Source organism: Thalassophryne amazonica, chromosome 21 (assembly GCF_902500255.1).
Source record: "Thalassophryne amazonica chromosome 21, fThaAma1.1, whole genome shotgun sequence".
In the NCBI taxonomy this organism is placed as follows: domain Eukaryota; kingdom Metazoa; phylum Chordata; class Actinopteri; order Batrachoidiformes; family Batrachoididae; genus Thalassophryne; species Thalassophryne amazonica.
The window spans coordinates 38,557,400-38,576,250 of NC_047123.1; the positions used below are offsets into that span (position 1 = coordinate 38,557,400).

Below are 18,851 nucleotides of genomic sequence, written 5' to 3' on the forward strand. Positions count from 1 at the left end.
TTCTTTGTCTAATTTTTAAAGAACTAATGAGGAAGGATGTTAATCCAGATTGTAACCAGAAACTACCGTGCAGATGCTGACAGTTGTGCCGACTGGTGGATGATAAAAGTGGGGTTGTGGAAGCACTGGTCTGAATGCTGGAATCATCTCATATGCAGATGATACTCAACTCTCTGTTTTTAATGAGTGAGGTGTGTGTGTGTGTGTGTGTGTCACAGCTTAGTACTGCTCTGTGTTCTGGAGGTTGAAACATGTTTTAAGTTGTCTTTACTAACTTAACCTGAATGTGTGTCCAAGCGCGTTATTTTTTGCTGTTTTGGCTAAATATGGGCAAAGTGAACTGTTATTTTAAACATCTTAGTTTAAAACCTGCAGCAAATGTGAATCCATGTACTCACATCTTAAACTGTTAAAAAATAAAACCATTAGTTTGTTAGTTAGTTCCTGCCTGACGCCTGGTGATGATGTCTTCACTTCAGTTTATAAATATCCTCTGAGTTGTTTTTTCCCTTAAGAAGTTTCATCAGAGCTATTTGTGGGCTTCTTTAGGTCTTCTTTTTGTGACAGATGATGTTTCTCAACTTATTTTTCACTCTGAAGTAGCAAACAGGAAGCGTCACCGTCTTGTTTTTGACGCCTCAGAACATTTGTCTGCTGATAAAGAATGTTTTTACTCGGACTAATCCTGATCCTTGTGCTTCACCTTGAAGGTAAAGTTAACTTTTTTTTTTTTTTTTTATTCTTTTACGTAGGTTCTGAGTTTTCCTGATAGAAAACTTACTGTTGACTGTGATAAAGTCAAATCTGACTGATTATGTGAAACAGAATCAAGATGAACTGAAAGTTTTCTGTTAAATCTAAAGCACTAAATCGGTTTCCTCAAACTTCCTGTTAGAAAAGTGTGTTGCTGGAATATAAACATAAAACATTGTAATCTGCTGTTTTTTTTTCTGCTGGGACTGTACACTGGAGGCACTTTGATGAAGTAAGATCGAAAGCAGCGCAGTTGGTCTATATTTGCATGGTTTTGCGTAAAGGTCAGTGACAGGAAAAACATCTGGATCCATGGGACCAAAGGAAGCCCCCCCCCCCCCAACACCAACCACATTAAAAGGTCACTCGACTTTCTTGCAGAGGAAATATTAGAGTTAGCCGCATATACAGGACACCAGGTACAAATACTGATACTGTCAGGGAATGGATCGAGGGCACATTTGCAAAGCAAGGCACTAAAGTAGTTTTCATATGTGGTGATTTCAACATTGATATATTAAATCCATACAAGTATAGTACAACAGATGATTTTATCAGTGCAGTGTATAGTCTGAGTCTATTTCGAAAAATCACCAGACCAACCAGAATCACCCTCAGTTGTGCCACCTTGATTGACAACATATACACTAATAAACTTGATGATAAAACAATAAGTGGTATTCTAATTAATGACATCAGTGATCAACTACCAGTCTTTATCATCTATGATTACAACCACACCAAGAGAAAGGAAAATAATCAAAAAGAATATCAGAGAGTGAGATCAGGGGAATCAATAAACGCATTCAGGAATGAATTATTGGCACAAAACTGGAAACAGTATACCAAGAAAACAATGTGGACAATGCATATGAAATATTTCTGAAGGCATTTAAGCAATTATATGACAAAAGCTGTCCAATTAAAGAATACACAAGAAAACTGAAGTATGTCAACTGTCCATGGATCACAAAAGGTTTACAAAACACCTGCAAGAAGAAAAAATGCTATACAGAGATTTTATAAGACTGAGAACTAAAGAGGCAGAAAATAAATATAAACTATATAGAAATAAGTTAACAAATATCATAAGGTCTAACAAAAAAGATTATTATAGGACATTATTAATATCAAACATAATATACAGGGAATGTGGGGTGTACTAACAGCATTATAAGTAGTTCTAAACAGTTACAATATCCTGAGTATTTTATTGATGAGGTTAATGTCATTTGTAACAAAAAATAATGTGGCTGACAATCTAAAGAAATTTTTTGTAACTGTGGAACCTGATCTTGCAGGAAAAATCTCTGATCCTGGGACAGTTGGGAAAAACATGGATGTATTGACAGAACAAAATTATAATTCAACGTTTGTCAAAGTGGTGGAGGAGAAAGAAATATTAGATATTTTTTAAAAAAATGTAAAAACAAAACATTAACTGATTATAATGACATTGATATGACAACAGTAAAAGAGGTGATTGAAGGGATCTCAAAACCTTTAACATCTGTAATTTATCATTTTAAACCGGGTCATTCCCAAACAAGATGAAAATAGCCAAAGTCATTCCACTGTACAAAACCAGGAACAAGCATCATTTCAACAACTACAGACCTGTGTCTTTACTTCCACAATTTTCCAAATACTAGAAAAACTCTTTAATAATAGATTGAATATATTCATTGAAAAGCACAAATTATTCTCTGATACCCAATATGGTTTTAGATCAAACAGTACAACATCATGAGCAATAATACAGTACAAGCAATTGAAGAAATCACAAATGCCATTGATATAGATAATAGATAATTGGCAAAGCTTCTGGGGAAAACGTGGTCTTGTTAGGAGAGACAGCGTCCATCCCACTTTGGATGGAGCAGCTCTCATTTCTAGAAATCTGGCCAATGTTCTTAAATCCTCCAAACCGTGACTATCCAGGGTTGGGACCAGGAAGCAGAGTTGTAGTCTTACACACCTCTCTGCAGCTTCTCTCCCCCTGTCATCCCCTCATTACCCCATCCCCGTAGAGACGGTGCCTGCTCCCAGACCACCAATAACCAGTAAAAATCTATTTAAGCATAAAAATTCAAAAAGAAAAAATATAGCACCTTCAACTGCACCACAGACTAAAACAGTTAAATGTGGTCTATTAAACATTAGGTCTCTCTCTTCTAAGTCCCTGTTGGTAAATGATATAATAATTGATCAACATATTGATTTATTCTGCCTTACAGAAACCTGGTTACAGCAGGATGAATATGTTAGTTTAAATGAGTCAACACCCCCGAGTCACACTAACTGCCAGAATGCTCGAAGCACGGGCCGAGGAGGAGGATTAGCAGCAATCTTCCATTCCAGCTTATTAATTAATCAAAAACCCAGACAGAGCTTTAATTCATTTGAAAGCTTGACTCTTAGTCTTGTCCATCCAAACTGGAAGTCCCAAAAACCAGTTTTATTTATTATCTATCGTCCACCTGGTCGTTACTGTGAGTTTCTCTGTGAATTTTCAGACCTTTTATCTGACTTAGTGCTTAGCTCAGATAAGATAATTATAGTGGGCGATTTTAACATCCACACAGATGCTGAGAATGACAGCCTCAACACTGCATTTAATCTATTATTAGACTCTATTGGCTTTGCTCAAAATGTAAATGAGTCCACCCACCACTTTAATCATATCTTAGATCTTGTTCTGACTTATGGTATGGAAATAGAAGACTTAACAGTATTCCCTGAAAACTCCCTTCTGTCTGATCATTTCTTAATAACATTTACATTTACTCTGATGGACTACCCAACAGTGGGGAATAAGTTTCATTACAGTAGAAGTCTTTCAGAAAGCGCTGTAACTAGGTTTAAGGATATGATTCCTTCTTTATGTTCTCTAATGCCATATACCAACACAGTGCAGAGTAGCTACCTAAACTCTGTAAGTGAGATAGAGTATCTCGTCAATAGTTTTACATCCTCATTGAAGACAACTTTGGATGCTGTAGCTCCTCTGAAAAAGAGAGCTTTAAATCAGAAGTGCCTGACTCCGTGGTATAACTCACAAACTTGTAGCTTAAAGCAGATAACCCGTAAGTTGGAGAGGAAATGGCGTCTCACTAATTTAGAAGATCTTCATTTAGCTTGGAAAAAGAGTCTGTTGCTCTATAAAAAAGCCCTCCGTAAAGCTAGGACATCTTACTACTCATCACTAATTGAAGAAAATAAGAACAACCCCAGGTTTCTTTTCAGCACTGTAGCCAGGCTGACAAAGAGTCAGAGCTCTATTGAGCTGAGTATTCCACAAACTTTAACTAGTAATGACTTCATGACTTTCTTTGCTAACAAAATTTTAACTATTAGAGAAAAAATTACTCATAACCATCCCAAAGACGTATCGTTATCTTTGGCTGCTTTCAGTGATGCCAGTATTTGGTTAGACTCTTTCTCTCAGATTGTTCTGTCTGAGTTATTTTCATTACTTTCTTCATCCAAACCATCAACATGTCTATTAGACCCCATTCCTACCAGGCTGCTCAAGGAAGCCCTACCATTATTTAATGCTTCGATCTTAAATATGATCAATCTATCTTTGTTAGCTGGCTATGTACCACAGGCTTTTAAGGTGGCAGTAATTAAACCATTACTTAAAAAGCCATCACTTGACCCAGCTATCTTAGCTAATTATAGGCCAATCTCCAACCTTCCTTTTCTCTCAAAAATTCTTGAAAGGGTAGTTGTAAAACAGCTAACTGATCATCTGCAGAGGAATGGTCTATTTGAAGAGTTTCAGTCAGGTTTTAGAATTCATCATAGTACAGAAACAGCATTAGTGAAGGTTATAAATGATCTTCTTATGGCCTCAGACAGTGGACTCATCTCTGTGCTTGTTCTGTTAGACCTCAGTGCTGCTTTTGATACTGTTGACCATAAAATTTTATTACAGAGATTAGAGCATGCCATAGGTATTAAAGGCACTGCGCTGCGGTGGTTTGAATCATATTTATCTAATAGATTACAATTTGTTCATGTAAATGGGGAATCTTCTTCACAGACTAAGGTTAATTATGGAGTTCCACAAGGTTCTGTGCTAGGACCAATTTTATTCACTTTATACAAGCTTCCCTTAGGCAGTATTATTAGACAGCATTGCTTAAATTTTCATTGTTACGCAGATGATACCCAGCTTTATCTATCCATGAAGCCAGAGGACACACACCAATTAGCTAAACTGCAGGATTGTCTTACAGATATAAAGACATGGATGACCTCTAATTTCCTGCTTTTAAACTCAGATAAAACTGAAGTTATTGTACTTGGCCCCACAAATCTTAGAAACATGGTGTCTAACCAGATCCTTACTCTGGATGGCATTACCCTGACCTCTAGTAATACTGTGAGAAATCTTGGAGTCATTTTTGATCAGGATATGTCATTCAAAGCGCATATTAAACAAATATGTAGGACTGCTTTTTTGCATTTGTGCATTATCTCTAAAATTAGAAAGGTCTTGTCTCAGAGTGATGCTGAAAAACTAATTCATGCATTTATTTCCTCTAGGCTGGACTATTGTAATTCATTATTATCAGGTTGTCCTAAAAGTTCCCTGAAAAGCCTTCAGTTAATTCAAAATGCTGCAGCTAGAGTGCTGACGGGGACTAGAAGGAGAGAGCATATCTCACCCATATTGGCCTCTCTTCATTGGCTTCCTGTTAATTCTAGAATAGAATTTAAAATTCTTCTTCTTACTTATAAGAGTTTGAATAATCAGGTCCCATCTTATCTTAGGGACCTCGTAGTACCATATCACCCTAATAGAGCGCTTCGTTCTCAGACTGCAGGCTTACTTGTAGTTCCTAGGGTTTGTAAGAGTAGAATGGGAGGCAGAGCCTTCAGCTTTCAGGCTCCTCTCCTGTGGAACCAGCTCCCAATTCAGATCAGGGAGACAGACACCCTCTCTACTTTTAAGATTAGGCTTAAAACTTTCCTTTTTGCTAAAGCTTATAGTTAGGGCTGGATCAGGTGACCCTGAACCATCCCTTAGTTATGCTGCTATAGACTTAAACTGCTGGGGGGTTCCCATGATGCACTGAGTGTTTCTTTCTCTTTTTGCTCTGTATGCACCACTCTGCATTTAATCATTAGTGATCGATCTCTGCTCCCCTCCACAGCATGTCTTTTTCCTGGTTCTCTCCCTCAGCCCCAACCAGTCCCAGCAGAAGACTGCCCCTCCCTGAGCCTGGTTCTGCTGGAGGTTTCTTCCTGTTAAAAGGGAGTTTTTCCTTCCCACTGTCGCCAAGTGCTTGCTCACAGGGGGTCGTTTTGACCGTTGGGGTTTTTCTGTAATTATTGTATGGCTTTTGCCTTACAATATAAAGCGCCTTGGAGCAACTGTTTGTTGTGATTTGGCGCTATATAAATGAAATTGATTTTATTTGATTTGAACAAAAGAAATATACAGTTGGAATATTTATTGATATTAAGAAAGCCTTTGACACAATCAACCATTAAATATTAATTAGAAACTGGAAAGATATGGCATCAGAGGTATTGTATCAGACTGGGTTCAAAACTATTTACAGCAGAGACAGCAGTTTAAGATCGGTGATATCAGTTTGGACATTGTTTGTGGGGTACCACGTGGGTCAGTGTTGGGGCCCAAACTATTTATATTGTATATTAATGATATTTGTAAGGTGTCACAGATACTTGAACTGGTGATGACACATATTTTCTGTTCTGGGGAGAATTTAAAAGAAATAAATGGTAGAGGAAATCACTGAAGAAATGAACAAATTGAAAATATGGTTTGACTGAAACAAATGGTCACAGAACTTAAATAAAACAAAACTAATGTTATTTTAGGAACTGCAGAACCAATGAGCAAGTACGAATACAGATAGATGGGGTGCAGATTGAAAGGGTTGATGATGAAAATAAATTCCTTGGTGTAATAATAGATGAGAAAATCAGTTGGAAACCACACATCAAATATATACAAACCAAAGTATCAAGAAGCATTTCAGTGTTAAACAAAGCAAAACATGTTCTGGATCATAAATCACTCTGCATCCTACACTGTTCCACTGTCTTACCTGATTTCAATTACTGTGTAGAGATCTGGGGTAATAACTATATGAGTTCAATTAAATCACTAATTATTCTTCAAAAAACAGCAATACGGGTAATTCATAATGTCGGCTATCAAGACCATTAAAATCAAAACTATTATAATTAACAGACAGTAAAATTCCAAACAGCACAGATCTTGTACAAAGCAAAAAATGACCTTTTACCCAAAAACGTACAGAAATTGTTCAAGGATCGAGAGGGGGGGACATCAATTACGAGGGAAATACAACTTTAAAATGAACAAAATCCACACATACAAGAAACAATTCTGCATTTCATTCTGTGGGGTCAGACTGTGGAACGGTATGAATGAGGAGTTAAAGCAGCGTCCAAACATTCAACAGTTTAAAACTATATAAAGTATGTGTTTTCACAGGATACAAGGATGAAGTGTGAGAGTCACTACGTGTTCACGGGAAACTGTTATTGATTATTTATTCCTGTATTTGTTTTATGGATTTATTTATGTTCATCGTTAGTTGGGTCTGTCTTTTGTTTTATCGGGTTCTTTATATCTGTCTTTTTTCTAAAATTATATTGTATCGTTGTATCATTATTATTATTACTATTAGTATTATTGTTGTTGCTATTATTATTATCATGATTGTCAATAGTAGTATTTTTAAGGAAACCTGTATTGATATATAAATCATTATACAGGGAGAAGGAGTGGGTTTAGACAAGTTTCAACTTCTCACTCCTTTTTGAACTAACTTTAATTTTATGTTGTCTGTTGTTGTTTTATTTTTTCTTTTGTTCAAAATAAATCTTCTTCAATTCAAATTCAATTAATTTGACAGTATAACTGCAGTAATGCAGTAAACGTTAATATCATCAGTAGAATCAAAGGCTGTTTTGCTTCTTGTTTCTGTTATTAGATGAGTGGCTGATTTTTTTTTTTTTTTAATCTTTAAGCCCTGGTCAGACCAAAAAAATAAAGCCATGAATAATGAGCCACGTATGGATTTGTCAGAAATTTCAGTGATTATTTGAGTAAATCTGCATCTGCTATGAAGAAGCCTCTACGTACCTCACATGTGCTACATATCAGCCTCTAATGTGGCACGACTGACCTGTCATTTGATCCTCAATTGGCTCATACAGCCACGTATGATCCCGTAGTGCCACGTAACACCACGTTCTGCCTTCTCTTTCTCCTTTTGTTGCCTTTCTCCCGTGTTCCCTTGATCTTGTGTGACCGACTGCTGGGGTTGACCTGTCTGTCTTTGGGGAGTTGACCTACACCTCTATCTCAGTGCCCTCCTCCAGTGGTGGTGTTGGAGATCTTGGAGATCGGGGTTCAGATGATTGGGCAGGGGATGCAGCAGGAGATGGAGATGAAGCTGTACCCCTCCTCCAGGTTGCCATGTTCCTGCCTCCTGCTTCTGTCTTCTTCCCTCTGAACATGCTTGTCGTGCCGTACGTGTGAGAGAGTGAGTAGGTTGTCGGGTTGGCCCAACGTGGCCCATATGTGGCACCACATGACCCATGTGTGGAACAACGTGGCCCGTACGTGGTGCCTATGAGGATAACCAGCAATATGATTGCCAGCTGCAGTACGTGGCCCATATGAGGCTTGAACGTGGCAGATACGAGAGACAGTGAAGCAGACTAGTCCACATAGCCGCGAGGTAACTCAGATAATGGGTCTCTAACTGCCTTGTAGTCACCACAAACATGCCTCTAGCACGGTGTTTGTAGCCCCATTTGTCCTCGTGGTACCTCGTACACAAATCACCCGCGCTATTTTTGCTAAATGTTGAACTTCACAAAATTAGCACCACGCTGAGAGATGAGCCTCGTTAGCCGAATAATCTGCCTCTAAGAGCCTCTATTCTCCCACGCTTGTTGAATAACTCGACTCATACAAAAAAAGTTCATGGTATGTGGCTCATTATTCATTTCTTTATTTTTAAACCTGCTGTTTAATCATTTCTAAAAACAAGAAAAGCACGGGGACAGAAAGAGGAAGAGATGATTTTAAAATGATAAAAGTAGCCAGCCCAGAAGAAAACCTAATTGATTATTTTTTGTTTTTTTCCTCTGTCTCTTAATTTTTTTTATGAACAGTGTAAAAAAATTTTATGTTTAATATTAAACACTTACATTTAAACACACCTTCTACACAGATGACATTTTTAAAAAGGTTTGCCTGTTGACATTATAAAGTCCAGTTCAGTTGAATATTTTAAGGCAAATCTTAAAACTTATTTATTTTCGTCGGTTTATCATTAGTTTTATTGTTGGTCTGGATTATATATATGCTGTTTTAATTTTTATTTCTACTTTATATTTTATATGAATTGTTTTATGAGTTTAAGCACTTTGTAAATTTTTCTCTCTCTAAAGTGCCACATAAATAAACTTATTAAAAATAAGATTATTGTTAAATTTCTTTTATCATTAAAAAAAAAAAATCATCCCATTTTGTGTGTGTGTGTGTGTGTGTGTGTGTGTGTGTGTCAGAAACACTGATGGAGTAGTTTTGTTGTTGTTGTTTTTCCCTTCCAGGGGTCAGTGGTGATGATTCCGTGTCTCTGTACCACTCGTCAGGACAAAATGTGACTCTGGTCTGTGCTCAGCTTTCACATTTTGGTCCAACATGTTCTGGTATAAACTGGCTTTTCAACAAAGATGTCACTCATACTTTTGAAGAGGTAAAGAATGGAAAAGTGTCACTGAGCTCACAGCGAGCAGCCAGGCTCCATGTGGACAAAGACTGCTCTCTGATCATCAGCAACATCACTGATGAGGACGCTGGCTACTACACATGTCGGGTTGGAGACAGAGATTCTTCGGACAAACGGGTCTACGTCAGCGTTCTGACCAGTGAGTGTCCCTTTGATAAAAACTTGTTCTCACAGAGTTTAACTGGATCTGCTGCTGTGACTGAATCAGGAACTACATGGACACTCATTAGAGTGCACACCTCCAACAAAGTCCTTAAAAACACCTCAATGTATCATTGGCCCCGCCCCTTTTTGTAGATCCACCCAAACATCAGAACCTTTCCAGCCTCCTGTCTCAGGTTCATGTTGTCACTGGTGCAGCATAGATTCAGATCAGGGATCAGATCTTGATCTGTGTTTGGTGAAAATGGATTTCTTAGTTTTAGAGTAATCCTGCTGACAAACAGGATCAGGAGAAATCAAATCCTGGATGGAGGTACCGACGATAATAAATCGACTCAGAGTGAAGGATTTTAAAAAAGCCCTGTTTGAGATTTGATTTAATTTCTTTCAGTCTCGACGTCTCCATCGGATGCTGATCCAGTGAGGGACAGTGAGGTCGTATTGGAGTGTTCTCTGGTCAGATCCACAGACCTCAGACTCTGTGCAGAGAACACCGTCCTCTGGCAGGATGAAGGAGGCCGCGTTCTGTTGGATAAAGGTGATGGATACGAGTTCTTACGACGGACCAACTGTGTGTCTTTACTGAAAGTGAAGCGTCAGAGCGACCGCAACAGGAAGTACACCTGTAAGGTGACGGACGACAAGAACAACCAGCTCATATCAGCCGACTACACACCCATCTTCACAGGTACCAGGAGACCTTCTGAGGTCAGACAGAAAATATTAATTTACATGGGGGGGGGGGGGCATTCAGGTCCACACAAACACGTGATACGTGCAGTGAAAATCATTTAACTCCTCCATAAACTCAGCAAGTTGCTGTTTTTGCTGTTTTAAAAAGTATTGCATATATTTTAGGACAAGACGGAGTAAGTTTGATTTAATGACAAATTAATCAGGGATTCTTGTCACATCAATCAATCAATCAATTTTTTTATATAGCGCCAAATCACAACAAACAGTTGCCCCAAGGCGCTTTATATTGTAAGGCAAAGCCATACAATAATTATGTAAAACCCCAACGGTCAAAACGACCCCCTGTGAGCAAGCACTTGGCTACAGTGGGAAGGAAAAACTCCCTTTTAACAGGAAGAAACCTCCAGCAGAACCAGGCTCAGGGAGGGGCAGACATGACCTGTGTGGACATGACCTGGTCCGTGTGGTCATGATGTCGTTTCCATGATGTCGTTTCCATGATGCTGTTTTATGTCTTATTTTTTTCTTTGTCTCCAGCTGGGCTCTGGTCCTTGTTTTGAAGATAACTGAATTTTGTGTGCTTTCCTCTGACCACAGGTCCTGCTGGTCCTGCTGATCCCACGACAGACTACGTGCACTTCATCATCGGTGGAGTGGTTGGCGCGGTAGCACTGCTGATCATCATCACTGCTATTTTCTTCAAATGCAGGAAGACAGCCAAAGAGACAGAAAGTTAGTGCAAGCTTTAAAAAATTACATTTATATGCTGATGATCAGTGTTGTGGAAAGTAACTTTGACAAGTTACTTTTTTAGTTACTTTTTTAGTTGCTTTATACAGGTGCTTTATGCAGTTACTTCATTAGCAGCTTTATGCAATTACTTTATTAGAATCTGCCGAAAACTTGCAACTAATAAGTAATGTAACTAATAAGGTAACGAGTAATCTAACTTGGTTACTCGTAAGATTGAGCAATCAGAAAAGTAACTAATCAGCAAAGTAACTAATAGTTACTTTTCTGAGTACTAAATCTTAAAAATAACCAAATTAGATTATGAGTAACTTTATTAATTACATTCAGCAGCTGCCGACAAGGTGTCCGCAGCTGCTAATGAAGTAAATGTAAGAAGTAACTGTAAAATATAACTGTATAGATTAACTAATGAAGTAACTTTCCAAAGTTACTTTCCCCAACACTGCTGATGATACAGTGTTTTATGGCATCAGAACCTATGCCCACCAAACTGCGCTGACAACACAAAACAACATGATGGTCTCCATCTTTCTTTATGTCATTATTTCCATTTCACACAGAGACACATCAAAGCGTCTTTGTTACCGCGAGCCATGATTGTCCCCTGCCTGCCCCAACAAATGTTTGGACATATGTACATATGTGTGTCCAAACCTTTGTCACCATGTCTCCAAGAGCTTTGGACACCAAACAAAACAGAGTTGGCACATAGGCAGTCCCAGTGTGGGCCATGATCACCATGGCAACCTGACCTGCCTATTAATGAAGTGTCTGGGTCAGTGAGATCAACATAATCGTATTTTGGGTCACATGGGCCCTATCTTTACAATTTATGATTTATTCTTTATTCTTTACATTCTTTATGATGTATTGATGTATAATGTACATTAATGCCAAACCGCTTGAGTTGGGTTCAGTGCATGAAATGGGGGGAACAAACAAAATTGTATATATATGAACCAGAAATAAGTATTTTGTGGCTATAATGTAGATTTTGACACATTTTTCTAATTTTTGTTCCAGATACCGAAAAGTTGCATCCTTCCCCTGTGAGTAAAACAGGTTTTCATGTGTATCTTATTTTGTCCTTTGACTAATCAGGTGGGTTACAGTATAATAGGGTTGATCCCCCCCCCCCACCCCCCTTTATTAACACAGAGTTCTGTTTTTGAATTTTAACAAAATACTGAATAACACAGGTCTTTATTTTGCTTTTGCTAAATTATTTTCTCTTATGGCTGACACACAAATAATAATTACTACTAATTATTACTTTTTTAGCCACAGTTGCATTTCAGCAGGTTGTGATGAATGTCTGAACATGTGTTTAATGTCTGTCCTCATTATGAAGAACATTGTCTGCAGTCAGGAGGAGCCTGAAGAAGGTCTGACTTATATCACCTACACGGACAACAATAAAAAAGCTTCTCCTCGCCTTCAGGTGAGTGATGTCATCTGCAGGACTCGTGCAGTACGACACACCTGCCCCCAGGTTTTATTTGCGACAAACTCTACATGTTCCCTGAACATTTTCCAGACATTCCAGTGTCCATGTTTTAGAGGATTGTCTTCCACCTGGACAGTCATTGGAGCTCATTCACAAACAGTGCGTGCACATAAATCTGCACCCAAACTGGGTGTGTGCACATTTGACACTCAAATCTGGGATTCATCAATATGTTCACAGCTAAATTTGTTCATAATGTGCAAATAAATTTATAACTGTTAGAACTGTGTGTCATTTAGAGGCAATTCATTGTTTTTAAATCTCTCTCTATTGTAATTTTATGATTTTGATTTGTTCAGCACTTTGTAATTTTGGTGTTGAAAGTACTTAAAAATGTTAGTTTAAGTAAAAGGATTTGAGTTGATGATTTCAGTCACTTCTGCAGCTTTAATAAATAGAGCTGAGTATCGTCTGCATAGAGGTGCACACTCGTGTTTATTTGAATTTTGTGTTGGAGGGCAACAAGCTGTACATCCAAGTAAATGGATCATTTTTTTAGGGCCCCTTCACACATAGTACAAATAAGTACAACTCAGGGCGACTCACAGCGAAACAGCTAATATATGTGAACCACGAAAACATCATGCCAACGGGCAGGCATGCACGATCCTGGTGCGACGGATTGTGTACGCAGTGGTGTCGTTCGAGCAGGAACACAGTGCGAGCAGCTGCACCACATCACGCTGCTGATATGGAGAACAATAAAATAAAAACCAGATGTATAATTAGTGAATATCACTGGGTTGATTATAAATAATTCATAAAAGGGGACACAATACAGAACCCCACAGTTAAATAACCATTTTTAAAACAAAAAAATGTCACTCATGGGATTCAAACCTGTAAGCTCTGATTACCAGATGGAAACTTGACCTCTGTGCTACCAACACTGGCCTGTAATCAGTGGGGAAAAATGCCTGAAATCAACAAAGACATGGACAAGGTGCACTGTGTGTAGCCACTGCAGCCTGGCACAAAGGCGAAAGATTTTTTCTGTATTTACACGTGACGACAGCAGGCAGAGACACGCGCCCGCCTCATGGAGGAATGTTGTAAGTTCATGTTCTTCCAAACATGGAACGTGTTCTCAAGCTGGACATCTAGGAGCAGAGATCTTTACAGCCGTGGCTATGAGTAGACATGCCACGTCCGTTCAGCGGAGTGTTGCTCTCTGTGTTATGTGGTCATTCATTTTCATTATTTGGCATGTAATTGTGTATGTAGATATTGTTGTAATTATTTATGTACCTGTCCTGGCGGTGGTGTCTGTGTTTGAATTGTGTTCACTGAGCTGTCATCCAGCTGTCAGTGTGCTGCGATCAGCTGACAGGCCCCTCCCCCTGCTGAGTGCGATCAGATCTCGCTGTCCGCCCCCATGTGATCAGATCTGTACATACATATAAGCATTTTATGCAAGTGTGCCCCCCCCCCCCCCCCCCCACCTGGTATTCCAAATGTGTTGGGGGAGTGGGGGGGGCACAACACGTGCGAGACACATGCACCACATGTGTGTGGCTTTTTGCAACGCCACACTCGTGGGGGCACTTAGACAAATTTCACATCCAGCTTGACAGTGATCGTCTGCTGACTGTTTTCATGCTAATCGTATGAATGGCCACACATTTTCTAAGTGCCATGCGAGCGATGTTAGATGTTTGTGTGTGTCAGCTGGAATCTGGTCAACACCTGCCACGAGAGGGTTTGATGGGCTCTCACAGCGCACACTCTGTCTTTCAGTCGCTGGTGTGCGCAAATAGTTGTAGCAACAGGTGTGCGAGGCGTTAGAGGCAGCTATGATTTTACACATTTTGTGTACAATTCCTGCTTATTGTACTGATTAGAAATGAGAGATGTCTGCTGACGTGAGACAGGAAGTTCAGGTATGAGCATTCAGTAAGTCAGTCATCTCGTTATCATTCAAAAGCTGCTTGTCTTTGTTCAGGAAGCTAGTTCTTAAAACTTTGAAATACTGTCTCAGGTGATTTTATATTTGCTCTGAATCGGTGAAGATGTCACATGATTTTCAGCTCACGGGAACATTTGCCAACAGACAGACAGTTTGGTTTGTTTAAGAATTCAAATGTGAGTCTGTTTATATTTTAATTCATTGTCTCATTGTGTTCAAACAGGTGACTGAGGAGGAAGTGACTTATTCTGCAGTCAAGAGGTCTTCATAAAGCAGAATAATTACTGCATGCAATCACATATGTTGTCAGTGTGTGTGTGTGTGTGTGTGTGTGTGTGTGTGTGTGTGTGTGTGTGTGTGTGTGTGTGTGCGCACACACACGTGAGCGTGTGTGTTTGAAATGTTACTAAGGTGTAATTTGAAACACCATCCTTGATTTAAACAATCAACTGATCACTGTCATATAGTCTGAGATGATAAATTGTGGTTGGGTGACATGTTTGAAACTGGACCTGGACCACATCATGGATTAAACATTGTCAGATAAATAAAGGATAAATCCTAATTTAAATCCCATGGGTTTATTTGCTGCATTATAAAAAAAAAAATGATACATTTGTGTCATTTTAAACACTATAACAAAATTGAAAAATTAAAGGTTTCATTTATTTTTAATGATCACTCATGGCCATTCAGTGAGCAGGTGAGAGAGACACTGGGTGGAAGGAAAGCCATTTTGGACAACTGGAAAAGTACTGCAGATGTGGTGAGGGAGACAGACAGGAAGGTACTGGGTGAGACATCTGGACAGTGGAAGGAAGATGTCCAGGAAAGCATAAGGAGGAAGAGGTTGGCATAAAAGAATTGGGATAGTTGGAGAGATGAAGAAAGTTGACATGAGTACAAAGAGATGCGGTGTGAAGCAAAAAGAGAAGTGACAAAAGTGAAGGAAAAGGCATTTAGTGAGCTATACAAGAAGTTGAATAGTAAGGAAGGAGAAAAGGACTTGTACCAATTGGCCAGACAAAAGGACAGAGCTGGAAAGGATGTACAGCAGGTTAGGGTGGTAAAAGATACACATGGTAATGTGCTGACAAGTGAGGAGTGTGTGTTGAGAAGGTGGAGGGAATATTTTGAGGAGCTCATGAATGAAAAAAAATGAGAGAAAAGGTTGGATGATGTGGTGAGAAGTCAGGAAGTGCAAGAGATTAGTAAGGAAGAAGTGAGGGCTGCTATGACGAGGATGAAGAGTGGAAAGGCAGTTGGTCCAGATGACATTCCAGTGGAGGCATATGGAAATGTCTAGTAGAGATGGCAGTGGAGTTTCTAACCAAATTGTTTAATAAAGTCTTGGAAAGTGATCAGGTCCCATCTTATCTTAGGGACCTCGTAGTACCATATCACCCCAATAGAGCGCTTCGCTCTCAGACTGCAGGCTTACTTGTAGTTCCTAGGGTTTGTAAGCGTAGAATGGGAGGCAGAGCCTTCAGCTTTCAGGCTCCTCTCCTGTGGAACCAGCTCCCAATTCAGATCAGGGAGACAGACACCCTCTCTACTTTTAAGATTAGGCTTAAAACTTTCCTTTTTGCTAAAGCTTATAGTTAGGGCTGGATCAGGTGACCCTGAACCATCCCTTAGTTATGCTGCTATAGACGTAGACTGCTGGGGGGTTCCCACGATGCACTGTTTCTTTCTCTTTTTGCTCTGTATGCACCACTCTGCATTTAATCATTAGTGATTGATCTCTGCTCCCCTCCACAGCATGTCTTTTTCCTGGTTCTCTCCCTCAGCCCCAACCAGTCCCAGCAGAAGACTGCCCCTCCCTGAGCCTGGTTCTGCTGGAGGTTTTTTCCTGTTAAAAGGGAGTTTTTCCTTCCCACTGTAGCCAAGTGCTTGCTCACAGGGGGTCGTTTTGACCGTTGGGGTTTTACATAATTATTGTATGGCCTTGCCTTACGATATAAGGTGCCTTGGGGCAACTGTTTGTTGTGATTTGGCGCTATATAAAAAAAAATTGATTGATTGATTGAAGTGAGAGGATGCCTGAGGAGTGGAGACAAAGGGTGCTGGTTCCTGTTTTTAAGAACAAGGGTGATGTGCAGAGGTGCAGTAACTACAGAGGCATAAAGTTGATCAGCCACAGCATGAAGTTATGGGAAAGAGTAGTCGAAGCTAGGTTTAGAAAAGAGGTGAAGATCTGCGAGCAGCAATATGGTTTCCTGCTGAAAAAGAGCACTACAGATGCAATGTTTGCCCTGAGAATACTGATGGAGAAATATAGAGGAGAGAAAGCTTATGACAGGGTGCCAAGAGAAGAGTTATGGTATTGTTTGAGGAAGCCTGGAGTGGTGTATGTGAGCGTAGTACAGGACATGTACAATGATAGCATGACCAGTGAAATGTGCAGTAGGAATGAAAGACTCAGTGAAGGTGGAGGTGAGATTACACCAAGGATCAGCTCTGAGTTCTCTATTGTTAATAGATGAAATCAGACAGGAGTCTCCATGGACTATGATGTTTGCAGATGACCTGTAGTGACAGTAGGGAACAGGCTGAATCCAGCCTGGAAGAGTGACGGATAAAGTCTACAAGACAGTAGTGAGACCAGTTATGTTGGACAGCTTAGAGACAGTGGCACTAACAAAAAGACAGGAGGCAGAGCTGAAGATGTTGTGATTCTCTTTGGGAGTGATGAGGATGGACAAGATTAGGAATGAACATATCAGAGGGACAGCTCAGGTGGGACGGTTTGGAGACAAAGTTAGAGAGGTGAGACTGAGATGGTTTGGACATGTGCAGAGGAGGGACCCAGGGTATATAGGGAGAAGGATGCTGAGGATGGAGCCACCATGCAGGAGGAGAAGAAGGAGGACAAAGAGGAGGTTTATGGATGTGCTGTTGGAGGACATTCAGGTGGTTGGTGAGACAGAGGAAGACACAGAGGACAGGGTGAGACGGAGACAGATGACCTGCTGTGGCGCTTCTTTGAGAAGGAGTAGAAATAGGTTTTCACTGATTTCCTGTTATTCTTTCTTCACCTGTTCATCTTAATTTAACATAACATTCAAAACTCAACCAGTATGAATCTCGTACATCATACAATAAAACTTTAAACTTTTAGCTCACTTTCTGTACAACTTTATCATATATTCATCATATTTCTCTATATGACCTCATACAGTAAATGTAGAAAGACAGATTCTGTTCCACACACACAAGAAAAGGTCAGACAGAGTGTGTGACTTTACAAAGAAGACCTATTTGTGTTGCAATCAGAAGGGATCGATTGTATGCATTATTATTTGTTTGTTGATTTCATTTTGTCAGATTCTTCAACCTTTTTCTTCTTTTGTGAATTAAGATGAAATAAAAATAATGAATGCTGACACTTTTTAATTAAATGCAGTTTTAAAACCTGAGACTGTTCCTTCAGTGTGTAACAGTTTGAGCTTAGTGAAGCATCTGTTTAAGGAAGTTTAAATAATATTTCATCATATTTATTTGTGGGTGGGGGTTCTGTCAGAATGTGTTGTGAGAAACATCATCATTTCCTGGAACCTCAGATCGTCTGTCTGCCTGTGAAGAATGTTTCTGTTCAAACTAATCCTGATCTTTGTGCTTCACTTTAAAGGTAAAGTTCAGTTTTGTTTTCTTTTATATTCTTTTTTATGTTAAACTGAACTTTTCATGAATATCATATGACTGTTATCAGACAGTTATTGCTAAAACAGAATCACTAAATTTGGAATAAACTTGTAACAAATGTCAGTTATGCAGCATAACTGAGTATAACTGTAGTTAGTTAACAGTGTGTGAAAAAATCTAAAATCTGTATTTAAAGTTTTTTGTTTAACTAACAAAAATATGAGTGTTTGTTTTTTTAAGAATAAAAGTATAATGATTTTTATTTTAATACCAGTGTTTGTCTATTTGTCCTGTAAGAACAATTCGTCCTAAACTACAGTGGCTGGGAAGTGAAAAAACACTTTAACAAATGGCAGAACACTTTTACAAGAAGTCCTGAAACAAATTTACAAACTGAAGCAAATTTACAAAGTCCTGAAACAGATTTCTGAAGTCACGAAACAAATTTGCAAATGACAGATTCTGATGGAAGGTGAATATCTGTCATTTGTAAATTTGAAAGAAAGAAAACATAATAATCGATGTTGATTCTAAATGACTTTTAGAACTTATTTTAAAATATTTACATTTTGTGTATATTTAAAATGCTCTGTTTTTTTTGTTGTTGTTGTTG

At 39.0% G+C, this 18,851-nt stretch overlaps 1 protein-coding gene across 1 annotated transcript; it reads left to right on the forward strand.

Annotated features, from left to right (window-relative positions):
- Positions 1 to 598: 598 nt before the first annotated feature.
- LOC117502956 lies at positions 599 to 15,189 on the forward strand. The gene is made up of 6 exons (XM_034162100.1): positions 599 to 710; positions 9,391 to 9,708; positions 10,123 to 10,419; positions 12,204 to 12,229; positions 12,532 to 12,621; positions 14,817 to 15,189. The coding sequence occupies exons 1-6, from the start codon at positions 665 to 667 to the stop codon at positions 14,862 to 14,864; spliced, it is 825 nt and encodes a 274-aa protein (XP_034017991.1). The 5' UTR covers positions 599 to 664; the 3' UTR covers positions 14,865 to 15,189.
- Positions 15,190 to 18,851: the final 3,662 nt, after the last annotated feature.